We start from the raw sequence: 17889 nt of genomic DNA, 5'->3' as shown, positions 1-17889 counted from the left end.
TTTGGTCTACTTCAGGCAAGAATTTCATCCTTGAAAGAAAGCCCTGTACTTTTAGAAAATTGCTAAATTGCTTGTTGTTCCAGACAGATCACACATTTATAGGACTAGTTGCTTCAGAGAGTCCAAGACCCTTGAGACAAGGTATTATCAAAAACAATACCATATTTTACAATTATATGCATCCATATGTTGTTTTGCACAGATTTTATATAAACAGATACAGCACGCACATGTCTTTTTAGGGTTAGAGGATTACCCACTTCAGCACAGACATACAGAAATGGTTTCACCCATGAAAGAAACGCGGTCTTCCCCAGACACAGTCCAGCAACCCTTTAGCCACTGGCAGGATTACTCTAAAACCTAGTAAAACAGGAAATCTCATCTCCCACTGAGAACTACAGAAAGAATTTAGACAGACAAAATACAGTTGCCCATAGCGGAACGGAGCTGTGGAATTAAAACTAAAAGCCACCACTCAGCCAAAAATTCCACAAATTTTTGTTTGATTCTTTCTTTTTGGCTTTTAAACAGTCACAAGTGTTAAGGCCAGCCAAATTTTACAGAAGTAGGCACAACTGTCTAATCTCATTAGACATGTAGTGGTTTCCCTTGACTTCAGTGTCATGCTAGAGACTTCAATGACTGAAGATTCAAAGTTATGCCATTAACTCTAATATCCTTAGTTTACTCTGGAAAGCTTTAAAGATGTTACTCATCCAATGGCACTATCAGATAGCTTGTTGGGTTTTTAAAAACTACTACCTGTAATCACTTATTTGCTACTTACTACTTCTACTATTTTAAGCCGTTTCTCCTTTCATGAGGACTCTGTCTCTTGGTGCTTTTCCTCCTTCTTGTTACAGTCCCACCTTCTCATCAGGGAAAGGGATGCTTTCTTTGTGTTCTCCGTCATCAGGGATTTGCAACCACTTTCTGATCCTTTATCACAGGTAGTTTTATTTAGGTGGGGAAACAGAGGGGGGAAAATTCACATTCTCCACTGGAGATAGCATGTGGAGTATGCTCTTCAAACTACTGTGAAACATGTAAAAAATAAAAGCAACCAATGTAAAGAAAATAGTTCTTAAGTTGTATAAAAATTAAAAGAAAAAAAAAAAAAGGCACAACAAAAAAACCCCAACCAACAAGAAACATCACAGCATGTTGAAAACCAGAACAAAGTTAGGCATTTTCTTCTTCTCAACTTGTTCTTGCCCACAGTGTTGCTACTGACCCACAAAACACATTCCTACGCTGTGAATGCTGCAGAAAACATCACTTGCAAAAATTCTTAAGTAAGCTGCTTAGAGAACGCATGGAAATAGTATCTCTATTTCAAGCATGCAGCACAGTATGCTTCCTGCATGACTCTGCTTGCATACACATTCATTTGGAAAGAATGTGCATTATCAAGTCACATAAGCTGTTTTTAGCACATATAGTTTTCAAAGCATTTTTTCTGTTCAAAGACCCTAAATGCAACACTGTAGTTTTCAAAATACAGAAACACTCTGCATGTACGAAATTCTTTTCATTTGAAAATATCCACTGATGTCAGACAGATGCAATAATTGTATGCTCCACTGGTAAACTGCAAATCAACGGCGGCAAGGGTGGCTTCTTCTGCCTCTAACCAGTATATACGGATACTACATCTAGCCTGAGAGAGGGAGCATGCTCAACCGGAAAATCTGAGATCATTGCACATGCTTGACAGGAGGTGGAGGGAGAAGACATCACCCCCCCTGAAACTTCAACAAGGAATTTGCTTTAGATCTCTATAGGTCTCTATCCATCCTGGCCAGTTTATTTGCCATTCAGACAATTCAGTCACAAAACCTATTTCCCACAACTGGTAAAGTAGAAAAAACAGGGTTATTTTGCGGTCTGTACAAGTAATTTGTAAGTGCTTTTTGAGATCTTCATTTTCACTTCCAAGTGCTATTCCAGCATTTGCAGGGAAAAGGTAACAAGCCTAACCTACAACAGCAAAGAACAGTTATTCCTTTTTTGTCCATTTACCAGTGTTCCAGGTCACAAGCTAGGATGTGTCTGAGCCTTTACCCAAGAGCATGGACTTGTCTCCTGCTCTTACTGCACAAGAGTTATCTTTAACCTTTACATACCTTTCAAAATGGTAATCCCTTGAATATAGGTATCTAGAAGGATTCAAGTGTAGAAGTGATACAAGAGCTGACACAACTCGAGTGATCAGCTTTCCAAGACAGAGTAATGTTAAGGGGAGGGGAAAAGAGGGACTTATTTCTCCCATTAATCATGTCACATAACTTCCGCATAATTTTCCACATGGCAGGGACTAACTAGTTAATCCATATTACAGTTTCTATCCCTTTGATGAGACTGTTGTTGTTCTTCCTATATGGAAACACCGAAGCCAAAGAAATGCTGGGTGCTCAGTAAAAGTAAAAAACAGGTGTTACAGATCCTGCCTGGCAAATTTCTGGTTAAACATAATCTATCTAGAATCACAAAATAAAATAAAGCCAGCTCAGTTTTCCAGAAGGTAACAAAAGACAGATACTACACATTTCATTAAGGAGGATGTTTGTTTTTCCAAATATTGCATTAAGATAGCATCCTGTTTGCCTACTTCTATCGACATCTGCTCTGTAATACACAGAGAATGACAGAAGATCAAAGTTTTAATTGTGCAAGTAAAAGAATGTATTAATAACATTCTTTCTGTCCTACAGCAACAGAGATAAACTTAAAAAAAACTCTAACAGCTACGAGAACAGGATATTTATATAAAGATGTCCTAACAAAAGAAAAGCATGCAAAACTACCTCTAGTGAATAAACAAACTAGGCTCCCTGTTTGCAGACTGCTCCCTATCAAGCTCAGCCCTCAGAGATCCCCTCCCTCCCCCAGTCGCAGGGTCAACATATCTCAGCTGGGTTTCACATTTTTATACAAACCCTTCTCGGCATCCTTTGTTCACAGACCCTTTAAATTTAGGAAAATGCAGCAGGTGTGCCTTTAAGGCCCATTTTACTGCTAGTTGCTTTAGATTCCCTCTCTCCCAGGTAGTAAGTCATTTAAGAAGGGGTTTTTTGGTTGATCTTTTTTCTGCTAGCTCCTTCTTCATCTGCATAGGCGGTATTGTGTATCCTCCACATCCCTTTTGATACACTCATTATAACAGTACATGAGCTCTGCAGCATACATACAACAAACAGTACCTCCTCCTCTGGAGACATTATTAGTTCTTGGCTTTCTGAGATTGAGAAGAGCCTGAATTTGTGCCCTGTTTGTCACACTGCTGCCACTCATTAATGCAACAGCATACTTTGAATTAGCTGTTCTTCTCCTCCCCAAAATTAATGTAGCATGGAGTGTTCTCTTCCTCCCAAGACAGCAGTAGCTGCCTTTATCCACTTAGGGCTTTGACTTGCATACAGCGAAGGAAAAAAAGCAAACACAAAAAAACCAACCCAACCCACAACTGTACTAACTTAAAAACCAAGGACTCCCAAAAGCGATGACTAGGCTATCTCACTGGAAGTAAGATCAATAGGATGCTGTAAAAGTGTGGGTTCAGATTTATCAGCAGTTTTCTTTCAAATTTAGAGCTCTGAGATGAGTCCTGAGGAATGGAGGCCACCACAAGTGGATAATCTGCATTTTCTCAGGAAAGCCTGTGAGGCACCACAAAGGACAAGCCCACTCAGGGCTACCTGCACCGCAAGGACTGACATTTGAAAACTATTCTAAGCCCCCTTTCAAGACACCTGTGTAAGGATCCAGTCATCCTCCATACCCTTTGTCTTTAAGGAAGAGTTTCATATTAATTTTAGCTCCTTTTGAATCTACTTCTGGGCTAGGGCCCAGTCCATCTGCAGAATTTTTAAGTGACAAATTAAACTAAAAACACACAGAAAACTCACTCAGTTCTTCCAGTCTATGGCAACTCAGAACAGAAGAGACACTACAGTTAACCATGGCACTGCTTGTGCAAAGCTGCAACCTGCACGCAGACACACAGAGGGTGAAGTAACTCGTTGTACAACAAGCTATTGTACACGGGGAAACTGAACAGGCACTTCATTTTCTTTTGTGTTGTCCTCTCATTCATAATGTCCTTTAAGACATCTGCTAGACTCCTGTAACATTAATGGAAATGGAAAAGCTCCAACAGGAACTCAGGGGTTTCTCTCTTTTTCCCATGAACTGAACATTATGGAATTTTAACAGATGTTCTACTTGGTCATAGTTAATAAAATGAATTATGCAGGAATTAAAAATCTGGCTCCATTTGCTTATATAAGATCTCAGCAGCAGAACTACATTCCCATTAAGAAATTCTAGAGGATTTACAGCAGATTTATAGTCTGCTCCTGCCTTGTTATAAGATGGCTGGAGATTTTACAAATGAACTTGTGTGTGTTGTGGAAAACATGAATAAATTTACCTGCTCATTGACTGTTCTTGGTACAATGATCCAGTTTCCACACCGATGCACACTGGTACACTACAACCATAGGAAAGGACAATTCTCACTTGGATTTGCTTTGGAAATGACATCATGGGAATTCCACATCGTTTCACAGCCTCCGATTTCTGCCATTTATTCAAAGTCTCATTCAGCAACCTAATAGCCATACTCCCACTTTGTGCTTTTGCACAAAAGCTTTCCTCTTGGAGCACGGATGTCTCTTTCAGGCTACTACTGCCAACAGAATGAGGCACTGTACCTCACTTCCCTTTCAATTTTAGGATTAGTTCAGTGTAACTACATCAAAGATAGATGTAAAGACCAAAAATGTAATGGAGATACAAGCGAGAGAAGAGGCACCAAAACGGAGGTAGATGAAAGAGTCATAGCCAAAATTTCCAAGCATTGAGGTTCACTTGAAGTTATTTCCAAAAGCATTACATATTTAGCCATCTTCTTTCTCTTACAATATTCATCTGTACAGAAAGTATTCTGATGAGAAGATAAAGGGAATAAGTGAAAAAGTGAAAATAAAAAATGAAGGATGAAACAACTACCTTGCACCAGAACACCAGAACAGAAGCAGCAGAGCAGCTAATGCAAATTACATGGAGCGGAATAAGGCTGTCTTGAAAAGATCTACTATGCTATAGTAAAAAGATAAGGTTTCAACATTGTACTCCATTTACAAACAGACTCATTTTCACTGAAGTCCAAGCAAGTCACAAGCAGATCTCTGTCCAAGCACTGAAATCCGCTTTGTGTATTACACAGAATTTTAGCCTGATGCAACAACTAAAATTAATCTTCCTTTTAAAAAAAAGCATCAATATTACCAGCCTCTTCCAATTATTCTTTTTTTTAGATTAAAAATCATGGACTGAAGCCCTCTATCCAAAAAACCCACTCCACTGTAACTAAACAAAGAGTTTTGTGTAAGTAAAGAACCAAAGCATGTAAACAAACTCGGTAAATATAGAAGTCAGCTGGAATTAAATATCAGTCTATACATACTATGCAGCTACCTGGATGTGTGCAATAATGAATTAACATAGATTTTTATCTGAAAACAAAGACTTTTCTTAAAGGAAAAAGTATACCCAAATAGAAGGGAAAATACAGAGATTAAATGTCAGGCTTACAACAGTTCCAGCTGAAGGTTCAATATGCTGTTCTTACTCAAGTGGACATTGCATTACAGTATTTGTGTCAGAAAAATGCAATGGTCTTAACAGTGTTAAATTCAAAGACTTATATTTTTTCTTAAACATCACTTATGATTTGTTTCATTTTGAAGAGAAAGCACATTTCATTTGGTAATCATTTATTTCTCATTCTATTGGACAGATTCTCCCAAAAAGCAATACTTCAACTGAAATGAGTCCTGAAGGATCTTTTATGAATATACATAATGGAGAAGACCCCCATTAAATTTCCAACAAAGTGCTGCCATTTTGAGTAAACAAAGTTATCTCAGCAGGGTCACACACTATGCCATGAATATGGTCTGCAAATTAATTACCATCCTGACATATGTCAAAACAAATTTTAAGGGGAATAACACCCAGTAGTAACCATGTGTTTTATCTACCTGTTAGTATGCAAAATCTGTATTCAATGGGATCTAAATTTATTCATTTATTCAGAACCCCTCAGAGAAATCAAAATGATTCGTTGGCCTTTTTTGCCTGCCTCCAAATGAAAACTGAGTGAATAACGTGTTTAGTGAGCCAGAAAATAAGTATAGAACGAAGCTATCTATGGTGGAGGTTACATTTCAGAAAAGCAGGTGCTGTCTTTGCACAAGTAACTAATTTTTAAGCACTCAAAACTGCTAAAATAGACTGCAATGCATTATCATTTGTCAACACGTTTAGGAACACTACATTTGGTATTTCTTATTTTGGTATTTTTTATTTATTACCCATCTTTATTCCATAATTGTAACAAGAGCTGGCTAACATAACTGCCTTTAAAACAGTTTTTAAAATAAAGGCTTTTAAAAGCAGAGCTATTGAATGAAGGCTTAAAAAGCCTCTGCAACTGGCTTTACTATCAATGGCAACACAGCCAATAGACCTGATCCTGTGTTTAAAAAAATAATGAACCAAAGATCCAAACCTGGTTTACTCAGTTAAGTAATATAAGATGACAAACCCACACATACCACATTGAACACAGTAAGTAAAGAACCCTTCCTGGGCAATAGCTGTTATGATTTCATAGGAATCAAGCCTCATCTCTTGATTTGAGTTACCCATGGTGCAACTTCTGCTTTGTCAAAATACAACCTCTTGGGATCTGATTCTGAAACGCTTTTAGAGTGGGAGTTCATCAGTATGGTTTTCTACCTCTTTTATAATCTGCCTTCAGTTCACACAGCACATGAAACAATTCCATGACACCAATACTGTAATTCACAGTACATTTACGAAGAGATTTTACTTTATGAACTATTTTCTGCCAAGCAGGCCAAAATATTTTTAGCTCCATTTTTTTCCCCAACAGTGATGTACTTCTGATTTAGAGTTAAGTAATGCCATATCACATCTATAGACTGGATAACTAAATGCATTTCTTTCACACGTTTAAAAAAAAACCAACAAGCACAATCCTCCCTATATACAGAAGACTGATAATCTCTTGGCATCTGCTGATGAATATATTTAAAGAAAGCCTAAATCTGTCTATGCCAAACTTGGCCTGATGCCACCAGTTCACCATTGCTGGCATACACATACTTCACATGATGCAATCATAAGACTTGGGGAAGTTTCCAGTACTTCATTTTCTGGTTTTCATCATGTTAACATATACATTTCCATCCTTTTACAATTAGAAGCAACAGAACAGAGAGACAGCATGGTAGATGAATTTTTGCATTTAACACAGGTTTTCTTAGCACACATTATCAGTATTCTATTTAAATTACAGACTAGTAACTTATCTAGAATGAAATACATTAGGGCTTAAGAATTTATGGTTAGAGCAATTTATCTCAATTGCACTACTTTCACTTGTTAGAAAACAAACTGAAGCAAAGGAATCAATTAAAAAAAAAAGAAAAGTTTTTTACCTCTCTTAATACTGTGCTTTTATAACCCCGATAAAGTCCTTCAATACCCTGTAAACCAACAAAAGAAAGCATCAGCTACAGTGAATTAGTTTGCCAAAGACCACAATTTATCAGTGATTACAAGGCAAGCATTACAACCTTACTGAATGTCAGACATGAACTTCTTGCAAATTGACTATATTGATTATAACATTGCATACTATATTCCCTGGTTTACAATGCCAGAGGATTTTATGTTTATTTCAAAGATCATTTAACCACTGTTCAGAATAATCATTTATAGAGAAGATAATATACCTTACAGTTAAAATTAGAAGGGCAAGAAGGCACAGAAACACATTACTTCAACCTCTACTTGCCCAATATTTTGCTCTAGAAGTATCCACTATCCCATAAGTATTTTGAAACTACTACTCTTCTGTTTAAATAGTCTGCATAAAATGAACCATAGAATGACAGCTTCCTATGCCCACCTTCTTAGCCTTGATTCAGAGCTTTTATCAAGACAAATATTTCATATTTTAAACCAGCTGATAACATTCAAAACAATTTATTTTATAAGTGTATATAAAATTATGCTTATTATCTTACAGGACAGTTTATTCAAGTGTTTGGCAAGTCTTATAGTTCTGTGGCCAGTTACAAAGAAGGGCAAAACCATACTGTTTTGAGAGCACCAGCTTTTAGAGCAAAATGATCAGGTCACAGAAAGAAGTTCCAGCAACCCTCTTGTGCAGGGTTATCACAATAGTTTTCATTAACAAGCAAATAAAAATCAAGTGGATCATTTAAAGGTCATATTTATTATTTCCGTTTTCCTGGCTTTTACACATGGAAGTGTGTATAATATTTTTCCCCACAGCGTTTTCTGGAGCCAGTTTCTCTTATGGAACACAATTTGAAAAACACCCCTTGTGAGACTCAGTAAAAACAGCCCTGAACAGGTTTTTACAGGAAGGAAGAGTGTAACTACTGAAAAGATGACAGAAGCCTTTATTTTTCAAAAGTTACCAATACTGGATGAGCACTCATTTCCAGAGCTCCTACATACCCTCTCCAAAATGGTGTCTTTAGGACATCCTCTACAAAGCCTGCTTCAAAAACTGGAAACCATTCAGCAAACTATATACAGAGACCCAATGTTCTGTTGTCCCAGACAAAGACTGCTTACATACATATAAGCAGAGCTTTGGAAACTGGAAAGCTAAATTCCACGCCCTACTTTCTTTTTTTTCAAATGTAGGTACCCCTTATAAAAAGGGGAACAAAAAGAGTTGTTTGAAGTGTGTATGTAAATGCATTCACATGAGGGTGGTAGAGGTTTGGTTTCCTTAAACCTAACACGCCAATTGCTTTTAACAACACAAGAATAGATGGGAAAGTTCTGGGAGAGCACTACAGAACCACAGAAAGATCCAGAATAAAGCTGTAGGAATGCTTCTGGACATGTATGGCACTGAGAAGGAAGAATGAAGCAACTTATTTGACACTGTGCTCTGAACTCACCTCATGATACAAGGTACGGTAGAGAATCTGGAGGGTACTAGAGGAAGGAGAAACCTGGGCCCTTTGCTTGATGACCTCAGATGGCACCCGTATGAGGCATGCAACCTGCAAGAGAACCAGACATGGAGAGAGCAGTTCCTTTTGCTGCCTTGCTCTTCATATAGTGGACACATTTAGAGATTGTTCCAAGGACAGAAATCTGAGAAATAAGGAAATATTTTTTGTAATTAAATGAGTTTGACTTAAAAGCTGTTTATGAGCAGCTTATGGATTTGCATCAAGAGCTACGTACTTTCTGAACATAAAATTGTACAAACAGAAAAATGGAAATACCCTTGAAATTTTTAACTTCCAAACCAGAAGTACATTTGGGTGGGGAATATCACTGATGAAGCTAAAATTTTGAAGCCATCCTGTCTTTTGGCAGCCATACAAATTCCATACACACACCCCTGCCGCCCCTTTCACAGATCTAAACTAGATATTCAGGACTTGAAGAACAACAGACTTCTTCCCTAGGTAGTTCCTTTGAGCCCTCTAGTGACTGACAGCAAGAAACACTCCCGTTAGCTTTAGATGCAAATGATATATTCAAGGTTTACATAGAAACACGCTGGACTCCATTCAAGGTGAAGCATCAGATGGATTCTTTCCTACACAATGAATTTATTAGGCAAGAAAGGCCCATGCAGCTGGATATAATAATGTGGCTGCCACCACAAAGCTCCAGCTTTTCTGAATAAGCCAGACCTGGCTTCAGGTAGGAGTTAAGCTTCTGGGTACATAATTTTGAGGAACGAGGATCCCGAAGTGTCAGAGAATTATAAGCTTCTCATCTCTCTACAAAATGCCTGTTTATCAGCACTTAAACTTTCAAGAAGAGTTTGTCTTCAGCTGGCCCCAGGGATACTTAAAGCAGTCCTGGGACTGGTGGCCAAACACCAGAGACACCCTGGGCCTTTGCCAGATGTTTAGCCTTCCTCAATCCCACACTGTGCTGGGCTGGGGAACACACTGTGGTTCCTAGATGTATGAGTGATCACCGAGTACTTCAAGTCAAAAGCAACCTAAGTGACAGCTGTCCATCTGAAGTGGCAAACCAAGCTGCTAGCTCAAACGCAGGCACCAAAGTTAGTTCAGGAATTCACTGCCAGATGGCACAGAGACAGTAACTCAAGTAGTCATTTGTGGGTAACAGTACAAGGTTTAAGTTCCATTTTCTCAGAGACCAAGAAAAAGCCTGCTATCCTGTTACATTCCTACAAGTTTACCAGACAACAATATCCAAAAGTCATTACAAACAGATCTAACTCCATGTGCTCTTCAATTCTCAGGGTCAAAAATAACAAGTGACCCCAATCTGTCAAGAAAATAAGAACTGTCAAGTTTTTTGATAGTTCAGCATAAATATTTATAGAACTTCATGCTTCATAACACTCCATGTGCTTCATAACACTCCATGTCCTTATATTAGCTTTTTATTCCTTAAAAATATGGAGGCAGGAGGAAAGCTTTAAAAAGGCTCGGATGAAAACAATCCAGTCAATCAAGACCAGACAAAGAGCGCAGCGTGGCTTCCTGACATCTGGGGTGCTGCAGTTTTGGCAGGAGAAGGGTGGCTACAAAGTAATGTCTCCATTTCCCCCGGACTACTTGGGGTGCATTTCATTTCAAATTAACTTTGATGTTTCTCCCATTTGAATTTGCACTTACAAGGGAATCTGTGGCTGCACAAGAACAAAAACAGTGATTACATTGTGCTGTTATGAAAGGAAATAAAGGCTTGTGTCACCCGGGCTGCGCTGTCAGATTGGCTCCATAGGGCACTTCTGGTACTAAAAAAGCCATAAGCTACAGCTGCCAACATCAGACTTAACGGTGACATTTGTGCTGTGCACCTGAACTTACAATGTGTTACCTTATTTGTTCCTACATGTGTACCTTACTATCAATAACAATCTGAGTAGTCTTTTGATGTCAAACACAGGTCTCTGAAGTAAAGTATGCAAGATTAAATTCACATGTAGTCTTACTCGTCTACAAGGTTGAAAAAAAGTAACAACCTGGAACAGATGGATGCAGAAAAATCTCCAATCTATTACACTTAGATCTCAATCACTGCAGCACCTTCCAGGTAATGCTGCCAAAGTTGAAAGAACACAATGCACATCTCCACAATTTGCTTTCTTGGCTAAACAGGTTCAAGCAGCACCAGTATGATAATAATGAACCAAGAGAACTCATACTTAAATTTTCAGACATCTGAAACCTATAAGCAAATTGCAAGAGCAAGGATGAAAGGCATAATTGTGTGACTGCTCTGCAGTAACTGTTCACATATATGCTTTTACCTGCATCGGCTACTAGATAAACAGATGTGGAAGTCAGCCAATAATGCGACCTCGCATGGTAGGAACTCATTCACCTCCCAAATCACCTAGATCCCAGGAAGAAATTGCTTTTTAATCTCTTGGCTGTTCACAGAGATGTAGCCTGTGGCTTGCCACAGAAGAGCACAATACAACCTGCAAAACTCAGGCCATTCCTGGTGCATCCTACTGGTTTGGGGGATGGCCCTATGTCAAATCAGCTCTCTGTCAAACCTCCACATAGGCAGACATGGAAAGGGTACAGCAGTGGGCCCTCAGCTACCTTGGCCAACATCAAGGCATCAGACAACAGCACACAGTTGATAGGAGCCATGCTAATTTTTCCAGACAAGCTCTGGAGCCAGGAGTTATTCCCACCTTTTGATGGGAACAGAAAGACAGAATCAAGACCTTACAGAATAAGTTCAGGGGAAAAATGAGTGCTACCCTGTAAGCTCCTACCTTATTTACCAGGTCAGGTAATACAATTGTCCAGTTTTCAGACTTTCCCCCATGTCAATGCACATGCATACATAAGGGCAGGAAGAATAACGCTGAAAACAAAAGGCTCAAGGATTTTAGATTTAAGTTTTAACAAAACCCAGTTTTACAGCTACAAGCAAAGCTATTATTAGTTTACAGAGCAGGTATCCAGAAATGACATTAGCATCTATTACCTTTCTAGCCTTTTAATACTACAACCACTTCTGTACAAAAGAGTACTGAATTTTGAAATCCTTGTCTTAAATCATTACCAGGTCAAAGGGTGACTCCAATATTTAGACACAAACCTAACTACATTTTTCATTTACTGACTTACATTAGCCAGTTAGGGACAAAACTAAAAATAGGACTATTTTGTTAACATTATTATGTATTCCTAAGACAGTGCAGGTTATTTTTTTCCTTTGCGAGTTCAGGGAAAAGTTTCGGGTACTCCTTCCATGCATCAATGCTGCCATCTCCTGGTCAGATTCATGTTGGACCCAGGCTTATCCTGGTAGTTCTGACCAGTGTCTTCTCGGCTGATCATGAAGAATGACCAGTGCAATTAAAGTCTCAAAAGTGCCTTGAAGTCAACACAAAGCCTCTTTATATATACCGATTTAAACAGCTTGTTTCAGTGTATCTGAAAGCAGTTCCTATGTGGCCGTAGCTAACAAGATCGGCTGCAAATAGCACCAGGAACCTGCACGAAGCCTTTTGAATGGCTTCACTGAAGTTTACTGGAAACACTTAAAGCACTAACTTCGGTATAGGCACCAATCCTACTTAAAGCTGGAGCAGCTGTTCAGAACGAGGCAGTACTCATCTAATTCTACAGCACAAGGCTACCAAGCATTTTTCTGTAGACAATAACACAGGACACACAATAAAAATGAACAAAGAGGGTATAGCCCCGCTTACAAGAGGGTTCGGTGCAAGTAGGTCGTCCAGGCCTTGATGATTCAATAGCCAGGGAACTTTAAAAGCTGCAAGACACACACACCTCATTCAGGGAAACCAGCAGCAAACAGCCTCCTGTGAAAACGGCTGAAGAAAATTCCCTATCAAAAGGAGATTTTTATTTTTTTTAATTATCTCATGGTTAATGTGACAAAGAATCTGAAGCAGCTGGTTGGACTAGACAAAACCCACTGCATTGCCACTGCAAGTTCTGTAGTAAGCACTTCCTTGCAAACCACCATGACATCATTTTTAGCTCACTAGCAGGTCTATGCTCCTCTACCCAGTATGTTCTGTTCTTTAGGCAAAGCCAAATACAACATCATCTTTAGAAAAGATCAGAACTCCTCCTGGTCTTCAGAGCTACGTTATTACCCAAATATTAACATATTCCATTTAAATTAACAGCCTTTTGCTTCCATCCTTTGTGCTCCAGGTTAACCATTTTCTACACGAATGGTTTTGTAGGATTTATTAGAGAATCAAAGGTAATGTGCATTTGTTTTTAGGCATCTATACTACAGTTAGACCACCAACCTTGCAGGCATGATCTGCGCATGAGGTGTATCCAGAAACGTTTGGAAGAGGACAGAGCAGGTGTTAGTGCTGCTATTAGGGGCTTATGCTGGGTATTTAAATTGCATTGATGCATGGCAGGTTGTTCTCAGAACCAGGGACACAGCTGGTACAACACTATTAGCAGCTCTGTACCTCTAAGGAGAACACTTGAGAAAGCATTTCTTCATGCAGCCTGGCATGCACCTTGCACAGCTGATGATCTGACTCACACTCTTAAAAGCTGCCACAACCATACACTCTGAGCACTTCTTATCTTTCATAAGAGACAGATATTACCTACACTCCTAAGACAGGCTACTGCAGGGCAAAGATTAAAAGCCCATTCTGTTAAGATGCTGGTACCTGATGTGCTCCTGGCTAACAAGCTGATCTATGCTCTGCACTAGCCTGGGCTTGGGTGAGGATCGAGACCAATTTTTTTCCACTTAGTAATTAGCCAGCCATTCTGCTACAAGGCAGGAGAAGAGTCATCTGAGGACAGAAACTGTTGTGGAATACATTAGTGGCTGGTGATTTAGGAACCTGCACTCAGTGACACTGAGCAAATCTCTGACTTGCATAGCTAAGCCTGTTTTGAAAATTGGGTACAGAAGCACGTAGCAAGCTCCAGAAAATTCTGTGTTGCAGCTTTAAACCCTTTAGAACACTTTCTAAAGGTTTTTAGTTTTAAATTTCCCAAGCAGGAGGTTAGTTTTAATGACTTTATCTGAGTAGTCTGGGAAGCTTTAATTGATGCTCACCATATAAATATAATTTAATACTTAACACAGAACTAAAGGAACATACCTGGGGAGAGTTACTCTTAAATGTCATTTGCGTAAGTTTATTCTTAATCAAATAAGAATCTAATTTATGACACTATACAACTTCGTATCCAGAGAGCAGAGACTTTAAACTAAACCTCACTATACCTGTGCAATCTAATCACTAACCCATTCAGGAAAAAAAAGCTGCTGCACAAAAATTACAACAAAGAGGCTATGACTTAGCAAAGGACATATGTTTAAACTGCAGACAATCCAGTACCAAAATCCTAATCATTCATCCCATTCTTGAAGCTCAGAAGGATTGCTCTTTCTACACGATGTTGGACCAGGCAACAAAATGGAGCAACTCTATAACCCCATTCAAAAAGAAGAAGGAACAAAGACGTTTTTGGTGGTTTGGGATGCTTGTTTTTTGGTTGCTTTTTTGGTGGGTTTTTGTTTTGAAGTGCAAAAGCTACCTTAAAGTTCAGGTTTGTTCTGTTGTTGGTTTTTTGTCTTTTAATATAAAAAATTGCTGCTTCCCAAAATAGGTTAATAAATATTACACAATCTGAGCATCTCGATTTCTGTCAGATGCTACCTTCTAAGTAGGAAGTTACATTTTTAATCTGAAACATTAAAAATGTCTTTTTCCATTCCTCAGATAACTGAACAATTATAATAATAGGCAAATCTAAAATTGCACTGATTTCCTTTGAATCCTGAAATAGAAAGAGGAAATTTCCCTCTTGGTTGAAGTCAGAAGGTCTCAACAACTTTGAATTCAGTGCTGTAGCTTTCTGAGCCTCTCCAAACCTAAGTTTGTTTGGTTCTTCAGATCTCAGCAGGATTCCCCTCTCCAATGAAAGTGAAAAAATGAACTTTTCAGTGCAGTATTATAAGATTAGCAAAGTATTTCATCCTCCAAATAATTGTTTCTAAACTCTGGTCACAACCCTTGGATTAGGAATGTTTGATAGCAGGCAAGTTGGGGAGCACAAGATGTATCTGTAGATGGAAGATGAACTGCTTCACCCTTTCCACCATCAGGAAAATTAACAGAAAAGCTCAGAAACATGAAATACACTTTTGTCATTTGGTTTCATATTTTCTTTGAACAAGGAAGCCTGAACTGCTGCAATCATGGACTCATAACAGTTCAAACACCAATAAACCTTCATCTAAATAATTGCTGCCCTTTTGACCAACACAGAACAAAAATTTAAGTTTCTATGGCCTGTAATTTGCTATGGGTCACAATGCAACTTGTGAACAAGTCTTTCCACACGTGCTTGTCAGCAGGCTGTGCTACCTGCTAAAGCAAAATTGAACTGGAAAATTGAAGCATTAACACTTATGTTAATGAGGAATGTCTCCAGCGATAACAGAAACTGCCCAATATATGTACTGTTCACTGTCAGTTTCTGCTTTAAGTGCCAGCCAGAAAGTGTTCATCTTTAAAGTAAAACCTCAGAATATGCTAATCTTATTTTCCCCTCCCACATCCATGCACAGCACAGATGTGCCCTTCCAACATAGTTAAATTCAGTCCTGTGCAAAGCTGCTGGGGTCATGAACAGGTGACTCCACTCCTAATTTAAACCCCATGGAGAGAACGAGTTTTGACTAATGGGCTCTGGATGGGATACTTTAGACAATGCCAAGCTCTTTGTCCCATCTTTTCCTCTGACTGACACAATAAGGCCTTCATTAATTTAACTGCAGCTCCCCTGTATGCTGGCAGGAAACAGTTCTTCCAAGAGCAATCTCACCCAGCAAGATCCCTCAGATCTCAGCACTTCCCAGAGCTTAAAAACATATTATTTCAGAGATGAGACCATTCACGGGGACCAAATGTCACAAGCATTTGGAAAACTGGCACTACTGCACAAATGTTTTCAACTTCCTCCAAGTTTCTACCTTGGATGACTTCACCTGGAATCTACAGAGCTGTTTTGCAGGGTGTTATTTTATCCTGTCATTGTCAAACTTCAGTCCACTCCTTGGTATTGCTTTCCAGAGCTCACTTCTTCCTGCTCCAGAGCATCATCTGCACCACCACACACTTCTTCCTTCACAATAGCCAGGTCTGTGTGTATCTTCAACTGCTCAGCTACACACCCTACAACCCTTGCTGTGGGTTTCCTGCCTACCCCTTCATCAGCCATGTCAGGTACACCTTGAAAAACTTTTTTTTCCCTCTAACAGTGGAAATTTCTGCCAAGTTCCCTTCACAGCAAGGAGAAAATGTTACTCCAATTATATCAGTTAACAGGCAAAGAACAGGGAAAGTCTGTGAAACTGACAAGACTAACACTAAACACTTCCTCATGGAAGTACTTCTCAAAGCAGATGTTTTGAAAGTATCAGTGGTTTGCCTAAACAAACTAGTCTTTCAAAGTTTAATCAATGTACAGTCTTGTTACCTTTTTAAAACTCAACCTAAAACTTACTGAAAGTGGCCTGATGTTATGCACATCTCTTTTGCAGCACAAACTAAGTGTTCCATAAATGCTGAAGTTCCTCAGTACAGTCACAAGCTGTTGGCTTAAACCTAAATGGCAAAAATCAGACAGCTGAACAGCTTTAAAAAAACCCAACCAAACAAAAAACCTTCCTTAAATTGGTTGATGCTTGAATCATAAATTACTACCACATTTAAACACAGAAAGCCTTAAAGCTGAAGAAAAGTAGACCTTTAATTCAACCTACATAATTGTCTGCATGATCCAATCTATCCCAGCAACTCTTTCACCACTGAGAGTCTGTTAAACTTATTTTAAAAGGCTTAAGAAACTAACCACATCCACCAGCCAAACCGTTCTTTCAGCAGAAGTAGCATGGTGTATCCCATCCGACATAAAACTGTTTTCAAGGAGCCAAGTGGGGTCAGGCTGTGTTACAGGAGGACAAATGTTAATGAGATTCCAGGCAAGAGAACACAGGCAATATTTTCTGAAAACACATTAAGTCTCCTGTTGAAAGATGACTAGTATTTTAAAATTTGCTCAGTCTCTTGAGGTTACATTGGCCTGCAACACGGAAATTTCAACTACATTGTATTTTATCAAGCATTTTCCTTTAATTGATCCCTTACTCTTTCCTACAGCCTTTTCACTCAAAGAATTACGGGCTTGTCCACATATGGAGGTATTCAGAAATAGCTATTCCTGACAAACCTTGTACAGAACTTTACTTTGAAATAAACTTCCTTAAACTACCTCAGACATTTCCAAAGCTAACTCTGGCAGAGTATGTTGCAAACCAGGAAATCCATCAGGAAATACTTTTAAATTATTTATTTCTCACTTATACCCTTTAACCCAAACTAACTTTCCTCTATAGACACTTTGAGCTACAAATATTTCTAAATCTGCTGAATATCAGCAGACTGAAAGAAAAGAGATGACAACCATCAAGCTCCTACTCTTTACTGAGAAGTAGTATATCCTCTAAGTCCTGAACCAAGTAGGAATCTAGGAAGGGCAGCTGATGAAAATGAGGCAGTACATGCAGTTAACATGGAGCATGCAAGAAAAGTTCAGTGTGGGTGGCTGGTTAGGTGTTTTGACAGTTCTTAATTTGATGTTTCAGCCTTTAATTGTATGATGAATTTGTTGGCAGCATTTCTGGATTCATGCCTCCATTCATCTTTATTTACAACCATTTTCAGCTGCAGCTCTAATTTGAGTTTTCATCCAGTCTAAC

The 17889-nt window shown here is 38.8% G+C and overlaps 1 protein-coding gene across 4 annotated transcripts in view; it reads right to left on the bottom strand.

Moving 5' to 3' along the window:
* Positions 1 to 17889, bottom strand: part of SLC25A26 (solute carrier family 25 member 26) — a 125990-nt gene that overhangs the window by 85490 nt on the left and 22611 nt on the right. For 3 of the 4 annotated variants that reach the window (XR_013927445.1, XM_080382881.1, XM_080382883.1), the window contains 2 exons: positions 9042 to 9146; positions 7536 to 7583 (listed from right to left, as the gene is read on the bottom strand). The exons of the other annotated variant lie outside the window; for it this stretch is intronic. Coding sequence is in view for 2 of the 3 variants with exons in the window: in XM_080382881.1 (XP_080239007.1) it covers positions 7536 to 7583; positions 9042 to 9146 (153 nt within the window). In the remaining variant the exon portion in view is untranslated. The remainder of the gene's footprint in view (positions 1 to 7535; positions 7584 to 9041; positions 9147 to 17889) is intronic. 4 annotated transcript variants of the gene reach the window in all.

Source organism: Falco punctatus (genome assembly GCF_963210335.1).
Source record: "Falco punctatus genome assembly, chromosome: 4".
In the NCBI taxonomy this organism is placed as follows: Eukaryota; Metazoa; Chordata; class Aves; order Falconiformes; family Falconidae; genus Falco; species Falco punctatus.
Note: the sequence above shows the minus strand (reverse complement) of the source record. Positions and strands in the feature narration are given on the sequence as shown.